The 14940-nt window shown below is 47.9% G+C and overlaps 1 protein-coding gene across 1 annotated transcript in view; it reads left to right on the top strand.

Moving 5' to 3' along the window:
- LOC127573783 (sodium- and chloride-dependent neutral and basic amino acid transporter B(0+)-like) overlaps positions 1–14940 on the top strand; it is a 64678-nt gene that overhangs the window by 4197 nt on the left and 45541 nt on the right. Inside the window, exons 2-3 of the mRNA XM_052022287.1 lie at positions 2265–2416; positions 6265–6416. Coding sequence (XP_051878247.1) covers positions 2265–2416; positions 6265–6416 — 304 coding nt within the window. The remainder of the gene's footprint in view (positions 1–2264; positions 2417–6264; positions 6417–14940) is intronic.

Genomic DNA, 14940 nt, shown 5'->3' with positions numbered 1-14940 from the left:
GACCTCACCTCAGGAGAAAGAGAGAGAGAGAGAGAGATAGAGACCATCCCTATGAGAAAGACCCCACCTCCAGGAGAGAAACACCATCCCAGAGGGGAGGGAGACTCCACACCGTAGGAGACAGAGACCCCACCCCTGGGAGAGGAACAGCACCCACCCTTGGGAATGGGTAGAATAGCCCCCACCCTCTGTGTTTCCCCCCTTTCCTTTTCTCTTTCCCAATTCCCCTCCCTTTACATTTCCTCTCTCTGCTCAGAGATTGGAGCAGGAACTAACCATTCTGTCCCTCCTGGCAGCTCTGCCATTCAATGACCTCTGACCTCAGGCCCTCTTTACTGCACCGACCCTGGGTTCCTTGATTCCCCTTTAATTGGTAATTGATTTATTATTGTCACGTGTACTGGGATACAGTGAAATCCATACAAGTACATCGAAGTAGTACAAAATGAAGAACAATAACAGAACGCAGAATGTAGTGTCACAGTCACAGAGAAAGTGCAGTGCAGGTGGACAAATACAGACCGACCTCCATTCTGAATGTACTCCATGTTTTTCCATGCATACGTCTCGTGGGGAGAGAGTTCCAGAGACCCACCAACCCCCATCCCCAGAGAAGAAGCCACCCTGAATGACCATCCCCATATTTTGAGGCTGTGAGCCCCACCCCAGCCAGAGGAAAGTCTAACTTTGCATTCACAGAAACATTGATCATACAAATGCTTCAGGAAAGTACCAAACATACCAAAATGTCGTGAGAACTGGAGTCTGCTTCACCATCCCTTCAGACCTTCACCGCGGTGATCTGGGCCTCAGCTCCACCTTCTTGTCCTTTGCTCATTCCCCCAGCTCCCCTTTAACCTGGTCATCTCAGTCTTGAAGATATTCATCGATCTAACCTCCGCTGCTCTCTGGGTGGGGGGTGGGGGTAAATTGCAGAGATTCAAGACCCTCTGAGAGATGAAGTTCCTCCTCCTCCTCATCCCCAGAGGTGACCACATGTTGTAAACATGTTGGCCCAATGTTCCAGAGTTGGCCACCTACCCGAGTGGGTCAGTGCCTAATGTGGGGACAGTTGATGGGAACGTGGGCAGAATAAAATGGGTCAGTGTAGGATCAGGATTGGTAGGTTAATTGCCCACCGTAAATTGGGTAATTTACAGTGGGCAATTAACCTACCAATCCTGGTTGGCAATTGGTGGGTAGGAGAATGTCCCCTTATTGGAGTAGACAGTCAAAAGAGAGAGCCTCTGGCACTGCAGAGTTCCTTTAGAATAGTTCTGTGGTGTCAGTCTGGGTTTTTTGCTGAAGTCTAAAGACAAAATGTCCTGATGAAATGATCCTCTACCTAAAACATTAACTCTGTTTCTCTCTCCACAGTTGCTGCCTGATCCACTGAGTGTTTCCATCACTTCTGATTTTATTTCCCACTTCCAGCACCTGCAGGTTTTTGCTTCACTTCAGGCTTCCAAGGTTTTCATTTCTGCTGCTTTGTGCATGTTTTGTACCTTCAAGACTTTCGTTATTTCATCTCCTTGTCGCAACACAAAGAATTTGTTTTCCTGCTGCCTCCATTTCACCCTTCCTTAGTTCTCCTTTTAAGGCTCGAGTGAGTCATTTGCTGTGGCAGAATTCCTGACCTCTCCAACCTTTGAGCTGTGACTGAGGAGAACTGAGGCTCAGAAAACCAAGGAAACAGGAGTAGGCCACTCGGCCCCTCAAACATGCACCGCCATTCCGTCTCATCCTGGCTGATCCTGCTCAGGCCTCATCTACCCTTCTGTGCCAGTTCCCAATACTTCAACAACCTCTTTAAACATCTCCAGTGATCTCACCTCCACCAGCCTCGGGGTGAGAAAACTCCAGACATTCATCAGCCCGGCGAGGAGGAATTCCGCCACACCTCAGTTTTAAATGACCAGCTCGTTATCCTGTAACTATGTCCCCTTGTCTGAGACTACAGCACAGAAACAGGCCCTTTGGCCCACCATGTTCATGCTGATCATCTATATTGATCCAATTTACCAGCATTTGGTCGGTAGCCTTCTATGCCTTGGCGGTTCAAGTGCTGGTCTTGATGCTTCTTAAATGTTGAGCATACCTTCCTCTACCATCCCCCAGGCTGTGTGCTCCACGTTGCAACCACACTCTGCAAGGGAAAGTTCATCCTCAGATTCCCTCGAATCCTCTTCTGTGCTGTATGGCTCCATGAGTTCCTGGTGTAGAGCTATCAGCCTGAAACATCAGCTGTTTTTCTCTCTCCACAGATGCTGCCTGACCTACTGGCTACCTCCACCTGCCTTCCTGCCAAGCCCAGTGTGCCCGGCAACATCCAGCCCAGTGATTCCTCATTTGGTGGTCTCCATCGCCACCTCCTGGACAACATTATTCTGGCAGCACCAGGCTCGGTCTCTGCAGCGTGAGACTGAGTAAACCACAGCACCACAGCTGAGATGTGGAAACATCCCTGTGGGTGCAACTGGCTTCAACTGGCCCTGGATTATCCTGACTTTAGAAGAGGGAGGAGGGATTTCATTGAAACAGACACTTACGGCATTTCACGGGGCTGAATTAATGTTTCCTCCGGCTGTGGATCAAAACCCAGGGGTCACTGTCTCAAAATGAGGGGTCGGCCATTCAGGACAAAGAGAAGGAATTTCTTCAGCTGGGTAACAGTGAGGGATGTGGAGGATCAGTCCTGGAGAACATTCAGACTGTGAGTGGTCATCTCCGGGGATATGGGGTGAGTGCGAGGACGTGTCACTGAGGTAGGAGATAAGAGTCGTGACATCATGTTACAGGTGTACAGTTCACTGGTGAGATCACACTTGGAGCATTGTGTGTACTTCTGGTCGCCTAGCAATAGGAATGTTGTCATTATGCTGCAAAAGGTGCAGATAAAATTAACATGGATGTTCCCGGGTCTCGAGATCTTGAGTTATGAGGAGAGACTGGATAGGCTGGGACTGTTTTCCCTGCAGCAAAGGGGGCTGAGGGGTGACCTTAAAGAGGTTTATAAAATCATGAGGGGCAGAGATAGGGTGAACGGACACAGTCATAGAGTTATACAGCACAGAAACATGGCCCAACTTGTCCATGCTGACCAAGATGCCCATCTAAGCTAATCCCATTTGCCTACATTTGGCCCATATCCTTTGACACTTTTCCTATCCAATACCGAAGTTCGGGAGGTGTCATCAAGTCTGGAGTACTGAATTCAGTAGTGGTCTCCTTATTTAAGGAAGGACGTTAATGTGTCATAGAACATAGAACAGTGCTGAAACAGGGCCTGCAGCCCATGGTGTCTCTGTTGAACACCATGGCAAATTAAACTAAATCTGCCTGTACATGATCCATATCCCTTTATTCCCTGCTTGTACCTGTCTAAATGACTCTTAAACACCACTATCGTATCTGCCTCCACCACCACCCCCGGCAGCCCATTCCAGGCACCCACCACTCTCTGTTTGAAAGAAAAGCTTGCCCTGAAAGTGCCTAAAACATTTCTCTTCACATCCCACCCCCCCCCCCCGCCACCCACCCACCACAGACATTCTCTTTGTTCTCTCCATCCCTCCCACCCACCCCCACCTCATCTGCAAAATTAGGGCAGGCATGGTAGCGTAGCGGTTAGCGTAACCCTTTACAGCGCCAGTGACCCGGGTTCAAATCCAGCTGCTGTCTGTAAGGAGTTTGTACCTTCTCCCCGTGTCTGCATGGGTTTTCTCCAGGTGCTCCGGTTTCCTCCCATACTCCAAAGACGTATGGGTTAGGAAGTTGTGGGCATGCTATGTTTGCTCTGGAAGTGTGGTGACACTTGCGGGCTGCCCCCAGAACACTCTATGCAAAAGATGCATTTCACTGTGAGTTTCGATGTACGTGTGATTAATAAAGTTACCTTATCTTATCTTAAAGTTTTTTCCCTCTTGATCCTGATGAATGGTCTTTGACCTGCTTGCTTCAGATTTCCAGCACCTGCACTTTATTGGATTTTCATTCCCTTTCTACACTGTGAGGCAACCCGAGAACAGTACAGAAGGGTAGGTTTGGCTGGAGTAATGTCGGTGGGGGGGGGGGGTGTTCATTAAACACTGGTGAACCACTTGGGTCCCCCACTGCTGGTGTTGGTGGATGGATCCTGCCTGCAGCCAGCAGTGACCTGAGCTGACATATCGGGACAGCCCAGCGGTGGCAGGCACAGTCGTACCTCAGTGCACCTTGTTGAATGCAAGGAGCATGGGTGGGGAAAAACCCTATTGACTGCTTGACATTGAGGAGGGTTGCAAGGTGCTGTGTGGCCTATATCGGATGACTCTTACCAATTTTTACAGATGCACCACAGAAAGCATCCTATCCAGATGCATCACAGCTTGGTATGGCAACTGCTCTGCCCGAGACCACAAGAAATTCAGAGAGTTGTGAACACAGCCCAGTCCATCACACAAACCAACCTCCCTCAGTCGACTCTATCTACACTTCCCACTGCCTCAGGAAAGCAGCCAACATAAACAAAGACCCCTCCCACCCGCTCATTCTCTCTTCTCTCCCCTCCCATCAGGCAGAAGGTACAAAAGCCTGAGAGCATGAACCACCAGACTCAAGGACAACTTCGAAACCACTGTTATCAGACACTTGAACAGACCTCTCATACACTAAAGATGAACTTTCGAACTCCTGATCCCCCAATCTATCCTTGCACTTTAGTTGTCTACCTGCACTGCACTTTCTCAGCAACTATAACACTATATTCTACATTCTTTCCTTTTATACTTCAATGTAATTATGTATGAATCGATCTGTATGGATGACATGCAAACAAAAGCTTTTCACTGTATCTTGGTACATGTGACAATAATAAACCAATAACCAATATCAGGGTTAACTAGCCTCAATATTGCCTTGGGAAACAGGCAGGAGGAAGGGTGATCATTCTTAACGGATATTTTTCAGGGCATTCTATGTAGTGGAGGGAATTATCCCCATGGATAAAGCAGAAACATTGATCATACGAATGCTTCAGGAAAATATCAAACATGCCACAATGTCGTGAGAACTGGAGTCTGCTTCACCGTCCCCTCAGACCTTCACCACAGTGACCTGGCCCTCAGCTTCACCTTCTTGCCCGTTGCTCATTCCCCCCGCTCCCCTTTAACCTGATCATCTCAGTCTTGAAGATATTCATCGATCTAACCTCCACTGCTCTCTGGGTGGGGGGTGGGGGTAAATTGCAGAGATTCAAGACCCTTTGAGAGATGAAGTTCCTCCTTCTCCTCATCCCCAGAGGTGACCATATGTTGCAAGCGATGGCCCAATGTTCCAGAGTTGGCCACCTACCCGAGTGGGTCAGTGCTGAATGTGGGGTCAGTTGATGGGAACGTGGGCAGAATAAAATGGGTCAGTGTAGGATCAGTATTGGTAGGTTAATTGCCCACTGTAAATTGCCCCGAGTGTGAATGGTAGAATCCAGGGGGAGATGATGGAAATGTAGGGAGAATTAAATAAATTGGGTTAGTATAGGATTAGCATAAATGAATGGTTGATGGTTGCCTGGACTCAATGGGCCAAAGGGCCTATTTCCATGCTGTGTCTTACTATGACTGTGATTTCACACATGGGAAAACATCCTCCCAGCATCCAACCTTTTGAACCCTCCCTCAGTACCATAGAAATCATAATTCATTCAGTAGGGTTTTGTGTTTGAAGAATGATCTAGCTATAAATAACCTCATCACTGGATGAGTGAAACTGAATCTGAATGAAAGAGAGTGGTTCTCGCAAAGTTAGCTCAAGTGGTGAGGTGAGTGTTTTGAATGAAAACCCAACATTGTAACAAGTGTACAGGTTTGATTCATGAGCCGGACTTACTCAGTGCTGGCCCAGGCCTGGATATCTCCTTGGGAAGGAGACAGGGGAAACTAAGGTCATTGTGAACAGACATGTCCCAGTGTGTCTTGAGTAATGGAGGGAAGGTTCTGATAGAATGTCTCCCAGGATCTCCCGGCCTCCGAGGAAGTATATCCTTTGGTGTATCTGGGATATTGTGGACAGGTCTGGTCTCCCTACCTAAGGAAGGATATACTTACAAAAGGGAGTGCAGCAGAAGTTCATCAGACCTATTCCTGCGAAGGCAGCATTTCAGTTTTAAATGACCAGCCCCTTATCCTGCCACTATGTCCCCTCATTCCAGACTCCCCCTCCGGATGGCTCCATGAGTTCCTGATGTAGAGCCATCAACCTGAAACATCAGCTGTTTTTCTCTCTCCACAGATGCTGCCTGACCTATTGGCTACCTCCACCTGCCTTCCTGCCAAGCCCAGTGTGCCCGGCAACATCCAGCCCAGTGATTCCTCATTTGGTGGTCTCCATCGCCACCTCCTGGACAACATTATTCTGGCAGCACCAGGCTCGGTCTCTGCAGCGTGAGACTGAGTAAACCACAGCACCACAGCTGAGATGTGGAAACATCCCTGTGGGTGCAACTGGCTTCAACTGGCCCTGGATTATCCTGACTTTAGAAGAAGAAGAAGGGATTTCATTGAAACAGACACTTACGGCATTTCACGGGGCTGAATTAATGTTTCCTCCGGCTGTGGATCAAAACCCAGGGGTCACTGTCTCAAAATGAGAGGTCGGCCATTCAGGACAAAGAGAAGGAATTTCTTCAGCTGGGTAGCAGTGAGGGATGTGGAGGATCAGTCCTGGACAACATTCAGACTGTGAGTGGTCATCTCCAGGGATATGGGGTGAGTGCGAGGACGTGTCACTGAGGTAGGAGATAAGAGTCGTGACATCATGTTACAGGTGTACAGTTCACTGGTGAGATCACACTTGGAGCATTGCGTGTACTTCTGGTCGCCTAGCGATAGGAATGTTGTCATTATGCTGCAAAAGGTGCAGATAAAATTCATGAGGATGTTGCCGGGACTGGAGGGCTTGTGTTACACGGTAGCGTAGCCGTCAGCGTAATGCTATTACAGTGCCAGCAACCACGGTTCAATACCCGCTGCTTTCTGTAAGGAGTTTGTATGTTCTCCCTGTGTCTGTGTGGGTTTCCTCCGGGTGCTCAGGTTTCCTCCCACATCTCAAAGATATACAGGTTAGGAGCTGTGGGCATACTATGTTGCCCCCAGCACATTCTCAATATCGCAAAAAGATGCATTTCACTGTGTGTTTTGATGTACATGTGACTAACAAATAAATATCTAAAAAAAATCTATAAGCAGAGACTAGATAGTCTGGGGCTGTTTTCCCTGGAGTGAAGGAGGTGAGAAGGGTGACCTTATAGAGGTTTATAAAATTATGAGGGACATAGACAGGGCCAATGGTCACAGTCTTTTTCCCAGTGTATGTTAGTGTATCAGATACACTTCAGAGAAGGTTTACTAGACTGATGACTGAAAACATTTCTCCCCACCCCCGAGTCTGCCCCAACCTGTCACAGATATTCTATTTGTTCTCTCCGTCCCTCCTTCCCTCCACCCCTCCACCTCATCTACAGCAAATTTTTTTCTCTCTCAGTCCCAGTTCTGAAGAGGTCTTTGACCTGCTTCCTTTAGATTTCCAGCCCCAGCAGGGAGGCCCTTCGGCCCAGCGAGGTCCTGCTGACCATCTTCCATCCATTTTCACTAATCCCAGTTTTTTATATTCTCCCCACATTCCCATCAACTGCCCCCAGGTTCTACCATTCACCTGCAGATGAGCGACAATTTACAGCGGCCAATTAATCTACCAACCCGCATGTCTTTGGGATGTGGAAGGAAACTGGTGCACCCGGGGCAAACCCAGACAGAACATGCAAACTCCACACATACAGCACCCAAGGTCAGAATCGAACCCAGGTCTCTGGCACTGTGAGGCAGCGGCTCTACCAGCTGAGCCACTGTGCACTCACAGATCCCTTCCCCTCCTCTTCTGACCACTGTGGCTTCCCTGTCAGGACCTGCCCAGCACCTCCCCTCCTACACCTGTAATGAGTGTGTGTGTATGGAGGATGCTGGGTAGGGGACCACATCTGAACTTGCACCCTGAGGCAGAAAGAGAAGGGGAGGGGCAATGTGAGACAGAGGCTTGGATCGCAAGCTGATGGCCATCCTGATCTCTGATCCGACCCTGGTCACGGGGGAATCTGGCAGCACAGCCCGTGAGCACAAGCACTCACTCCACAGATCCACCGGGAACAGCCCTCCAGTCTGCTGCTGCACTTGGTGTGTGTGAGCTTTCCCTCCCTCCTGAGAGAGAGCTTCACTTAGAGTGTGGGGTGGGGGGAGTGTAACTGTGTATGTGTGTCTGTATGTTCATGTCTCTGTGTGTGTGTGTGTGTGTGTGTGTGTGTGTGTGTGTGTGTGTGTGTGTGTGTGTGTGTGTGTATTCATCTGGCCACATCCCTGGCCTCACTTCGACCTCCATCTGTGCCCCCCACCCCCAATCCTCTCTTCAATTTAAACGCAACCAGTTTTCCTTCTTTCCCAGTTCTGACAAAGGGATTTTGACCTGAAACATGAACTCTTTCTCTTTCTCTTTCTACACACACTGCCCGATCTGATGAGAGCTTCCAGCATTACCTGTTTTTATGTTTGACAAGAAGCCCTTGGCCTTGGGTATGACACACGTCGGTTGATGATGTACCTGTTGTGCTGTGGTTTACGTTGCAACACCTCTAGTCTTCTGTGAAGTGGTTCCTCAGCCTAGTTTGAAGGGGTTGCCCAGGTCATTGATGAGGTAGGCCCTGTATCTAATTTCAGGTATAAGCTGGTCAAGGATGTCGGGTCAATGCAGAATGAGCACATTTTGGTGCTCGTGGGGAACCTGGCCTGGATCCCCTTTACCCGAGGTTGTACATTGACTGATCATCGATGAGCCCTGTGTTTGATCAACACTCTGGCTTGATCCTCAGAGTGTTGGACAGTACCCTACACCTGCTGAAGATGCGAATACAAGAGTCCCATCCCACTGTTAACATCACCAATGGAAACTGAACACAAAATCCCTCCATGGCTTGCCAAATGAACATGGTTGGTGGCTCAGGGAGCACCCTGAGAGGAGGCAGGGGTGATCCATGACCACTAGCGCCAAGTCATTTGGAGGAAAGTCAAGCAGGAAGGGAACAACAGGCAGAACAACCTGAAACATTGACTCTGTTTCTCTTCCCACACATGTGGCTGACCTGCTGAGTATTTCCAGCATGTACTGTTTATAACTTACCTTGCTTTTAAGCCCATTTCATTTGTTCTGATCACAAGGCTTCCTATCTGAAAAGTTACTCAAATCTCCCTTAGCCATTAATTCAGCCGCCTTAGTAAAATTAACCTGTATGGACCTGTGCCAAGCCTTAAATTGCTTGAAGCTTTGACCCAATAAGATTAAATAAACAATATCAAATGGTGGTTAATACTTAAGATATTTATTAGTCACATGTACATCAAAACACACAGAGAAATGCGTCTTTTTGCGTTACTTGAGAATGTGCTGTGGGAAGCCCGCAAGTGTCGCCACTCTTCCGGTGCCAACATAGCATGCCCACAGCTCCTAACCTGTAGGTCTTTGGAATGTGGGAGGAAACCGGAGCACTTGGAGGAAACTCACACAGACACAGGGAGAATGTACAAACTCCTTACAGACAGTGGCGGGAATTGAGCCCGTGTCGCTGGTGCTGTAATAGCGTTACGCTAACCACTACACTACCATGCTGCCTCTACACTGGTTAAAGAAACCAAAGGTAGAATTTAGTGTCTATCATGGAAACAGTCATTAACAGTGTCTACTTAGGCCTTGTTTTACCTTGAGGAGAGAGAATATCGAGCTGACCTTCAAAGAGAAGGAGAAACAAACCAATGGTGAGACTGAGGGCAGTAGATGTTGGGGGGCAGTGGGGTGGAACAAGGATGAACCAACACTTATGTGTTTGGTGCCAAATGTTGTGCGGAACCACAGAATCACCCTATCCACGCCGACCATTGTGCTTGTCTCTATTCATTGCATTTCCTGACCGGACAATCCCAGACTCCAACACTCTGTGTTTTGGGCTGGGTCAATAGTTTGATGGTCTGCAGGACAGAAAGTTCAAACCAGCCAAGCAGATTGGCAGTCTGCTAGTGATGCGAGCCTTCCTTTAGTCACAGCTTCATCGTTATACAGCACAGAAACAGGCCCTTCAGCCCAACTCATCCATGCCGACGAAGATATCTACTTGAGCTAGTCCCTTTTGCCCGCATTTGGCCCATATCCCTCTAAATCTTTCCTATCCATGGACCTGTTCAAATGTCTTTTAAATATTGTAATTGTATCCACCTCTACAGCTTCCTCTGGCAGCTTGTTCCACACACCCACCACCCTCTGTGTGAAAAAGTTTCCCCTCAGGTTCCCTTTTAAATTTTTCCCTTCTCACCTTAAATCTATGTCCTCTAATTTTAGACTCCCCTACCCTGAGAAAAAGAATCTACTCCCCTCATGATTTTATAAACCTCTTTAAGGTCACCCCTCAGCCTCCTATGCTTCAGGGAAAAAACACCCAGCCTATCCAGTCTCTCCTTATAACTCAAGCCCTCCAGTCCCGGTAACATCCTTGTGAATCTTTTCTGCACCCTTTCCAGCTTAATAACATCCATCCTATAGCCAAACAACCAGAACTCCAAGTGTGGTTCTCACCAACAACTTGTACAATTGTAACATGATGTCCCAACTCCTATACTCAATGCCCTGACCGATGAAGGTAAGGGTGCCAAACGCCTTCTTCATCATCTTGTCTAGCTGTGTCTCCACTTTCAGGAGACCATGTACCTGTACCCCTAGGTCTCTCTCTTCTACAACACTTCCCAGGACCCGACCATTTACTGTGTAAGTCCTGTCCCAATTTAACTTCCCAAAGTGCAACACTTCACACTTGTCTGAGTGGCTCAGACATGGACTGATCCTGCCAGAGCCACGCATCGCATCATTTTGTCTGACCAGTCAAGGTCTGTTAGCAGTGACACAGAAGGTAGTGCTGCTGCCTCACACCTCCAGGAACCCCGATTCGATCCTGACCTTGGGTTCTGTCAACATGGAGTCTATACATTCTATAGTCACTGCATGGGTTTGCTCCCAGATCCCAAAACGTGCGTTGGTTGGTTCAGTGGCTACTGCTAATTACTCCTGTATGTAGATTAATGGAGAAACCAATCAAATGGGGAGCTGATGGGCATGTGTGAGGGAGAATAAGTTCAGGGATACAGGCGAATGAGGAGAGAGCAATGGGACTGATTGGATTGCTCTCCTGGGAGCTGGCATGGACACAATAGGCCGAATGGGACACGTGTAAGGTAAGAGCATGGACAGGTTACCCAGGACTGTAGCCAAGGCAGACATCTGATTGTGAGCCTTCAGATGGGTAGTTCTGGGTGAGATGGACATGAATGTTGGAAACAACAACATGCATTCATACTGTTGCAGGGCCTCGACCCAAATCGTCGACAATTCCTCTCCCCCCCACAGTTGCTGCTCGACCCGCAGAGTTCCTCCAGCAGATTGTGTGTTGAACAACATGCTTCAGGTCGGTTTTGTACGCAATCCGTCTGGTGCAGAGGGAAATGCATCCAATTCCTCTCGACATCTGGAGGCCCTGAACTCCTCTTTTGTATTGTTCTCCCCACGTTCTAGAACACAGCCATTTCAAAACCAGTTCCAGTCTCCAAAAGTAATGCCGTGGCCTTCGGACAGCACGTCTGTGGACACACTTCTCTGCATAAAGTCCCAGTTCTGAGTGCATCACCTCCAAATGCTTTTGGTCTGGAAGAGCCAGCCCTAAGACACTACTTGGCGTATTAGCCTAGTTTTAACTGGTCTGTATAAGTTTGCAGTCTGTGACGAGACTGCTGAAGGAAGACATAATGTGGACCCAAGCAATTGGTGAAGTAAACCTAATACTTAAATTCTAAGAAGCAACCCTTTTTTTGTTCCTGACTTTTTTGTTCACTTCTCATAAAAATGTTCCAAGGTTTACCCGGCATAAATTATTTTAATAAAGTAGCTCCAGGAGAGCAGTTGGTAAGTAACTTTGCTAAAATACAGCTGTAATCTAAAACCTTCAATAAGCTGAGGGCAACACAGTGGTGTAACAAATAGAGATGCTGCCTCACAGCACCAGTGACCCAGGTTCAATCCTGACTTCTGGATCTGTCTGTGTGGAGTTCTCATGTTCTCTGGTTTCCCCCCACATCCTAAGACGTGAGTTGATAGGTTAATTGGCCACTGTAAATTGCCCCAGTATAGGTGGGTGTAAGGTGAGGGAATGGGATACCCCTGTGATCCAGAATTGATGGGCTAAGTGGCTTCCTTCTGTGTCAGAAGGAAAAATGGAAATAATATGACGGGAAAATCTGGTGGTGGAGAGTTGGTGGGCATCCGTGGGAATAGGTTACAGGGAAATAAATTGGGATTACTCTGAGAGCTGGCATAGACTCAATGGGCTGAATGGCCTGCTTCTATATTGTAAGAAAGTTTGAGCTTTCTCTGCTTAAGTCAGGTTATAAATAGGAGAAGCGCACTTTGGATCCAGTCATATTTTTCCAATGTAACTGAGTCCATAATTGAGCAATGGGGCATTTTTGGGGAGGGATGCTCTAATGGGTTAGAAATGACTGTGAGGCAAGTTATTGTATGGCCACTGTACTGATGTAAAATGAAATGATGTGTCTTGGTACCATTACTGGGAAGATTTCTGTGAGGATGTGGCTGTCTAATGAGGAGAGCTCGAGCAGACAGGGTCCAGAATTGCCTGTTGTTTGGAAGAATCAGGGAAAGATACAGTATTCTTTGAGATCTTGCCAGGGTAGATCCTGAGAAACTATCATCCAGGCTGGAAGGTCGAACTTCTGCATCAGTGATTGATGGATTGAGATGTCTTACCATGTTGGTTGTCTTAAGCTGAATATCTATGGTAATAAAAACAGAAAATGCTGGAATAACTCAACAAGTCAGGCAGCATCTGTGGAAAGAGAAACAGTCAATACTTCAGGTCTGCGACCCTTTGTCAGAACTGGGAAGGAGAGAAACCGCCTTCGTAGGGAAGTGATTTCTCTTCCCAGCACAATTAATTCTCTTGGGTTTAGACGAACTCTTAGCCTCACACACTGAATCTGCCTGTCTGAGGCTGCAGACAGCTCATCCTGTCCAGTCCACGGTATTTCATTGTAGAAAGGATTTTCTAATTCAGAAGTCACACACTGTTTCCCATACACAGTTCAGCTCTGTGTCAGTGTTGTGTGAAATCGTTCTTTACCGTCTTAAGGATCAAGGACTCTGGACAAGAGCTTTGTAGACCAAAACTAGTTTAATCACAAAGGCAAACGCGGGACAGATTGGATGGGAACAGACACACACTCACTCACATGCAGGATACCGTGAACACGAGAGGGGATTGCAACTGGGGTAAGGTACACTCACACACACCCACACTAATACACACAAGCACACAATAACAATGTACAACTTCAGAATATAACACTTCAATGCCTGTCCCACACTAGCATTGGCCCTTAATGCTCCCTGAGTCTAAGTGAAACGATCCCTGACCATGTGGTGATGCACTCTTACCAATGATCTCTGCAGCGTTGTCTCACTACTCCTGGGGTCGTAAAAAGAGGAAGGGCTAGGGGATACAGCCCTTTTTATGGTGCTAGGAGTCTGGGTGGAGCCTCACTGTTGTGATTTAAACGAGCCAATGGTGTGGGAGTCAAAGACAAAGGTGCCTGCCACAGCAGATGGTCAGGCAGGTTCAGAGACAAAAGGTACCCTCACACCTGAGAGGTGGGTGGAGCTGCACCTTGATTGACAGTAGTATCACTTCCGATCAGAGAAGCAATGCTGTCCTCCGGTCAGCGGGGGTCGTTGTCGTTACTGTCACGTGACAGCCATGTGGATTTCTCACAACAGTCAGCCATGTATTGCCGCCCACAATACTTGTAACATCTAGGCTACGTTGGCTGTACTTTCTGTTGTGCCTTGAGGCAAGAAGGATTAATGCAAGTGTTGGGCTGATGATCCAGCCTTGCTTGACAACAGGCTGCACTGTGATTGCCTCAATTGTGGATTTGTTGTTAACATACAAGCTTGTAAGTCATCATGAAGCACAATGAAGATGGAGGTGAATTTTCACAGGCAGTCAGACACAAGAAGGATCCTCCACAGTCCCCTCAATTGATGGAGCAAAAACTTCTGTGAGACCAAGAAAGGCCATGTTCCTAGCTGGAGTTGCTTGCTGCATTTTTCTTAAGATGTCGGGCAGTGAGAAGGTCGTGCCCACTAGACCTCTGGATGCACAGATCCCACATAGTGGTTCAGTGAGCAGCTCTTCAGCCACTGGGAGGAGGTGGGTGAAGAGGACTCATAATGATGTCTTTCCCTGCACTGGACAACAAGGAGACCCCTCTGTAGTTACCACAGTCGATCTGTCTCCTTCCTTGAAGGTGGTCACCATTACAGTATCCGAGCAGATCTCTAGTCTATCTCCTCTTCCCGCACAGGAATGGGGGAGACATTTGTGACTAACTCTTTACCTAGAACATTAGCAGAGATTCTGTCTACTCCTGAGGCCTCAGTCATCTTCAGTTGACATGTGGTCCTTTCAACTTCTTGTTGGTCAGGGGTGGCAGTGAGACTGGACCAGTGGGTAGTTGGTTGTGGAACGTAGTCAAGGGCATTCATTTTGGGGACTCAAGCTTGGCTGAGGAGTACTTCAAAGTCTTCTTTCCAGATCTCTGTCTTTAATGAGTTCACGTCCACTTCTGGCTCTCAGCAGGGTGAGCTCATGGGGGTGTGGACAGCCTTGACAGTGTGGAAGGATCTGTACATGTCATGGATCTCAGCAGGCTGATGGACTTCCTGTGCTCTTACCACGATATCTGCCCAATCCAAGCTCCCTGCTGCAGTGGAGCTAATATATAGAACAGGTGGGAAACTGTTTAACCA

The sequence above is a fragment of the Pristis pectinata genome, chromosome 8 (assembly GCF_009764475.1).
Source record: "Pristis pectinata isolate sPriPec2 chromosome 8, sPriPec2.1.pri, whole genome shotgun sequence".
NCBI lineage: Eukaryota > Metazoa > Chordata > Chondrichthyes > Rhinopristiformes > Pristidae > Pristis > Pristis pectinata.
This window is presented reverse-complemented; position numbering and strand designations above follow the sequence as displayed.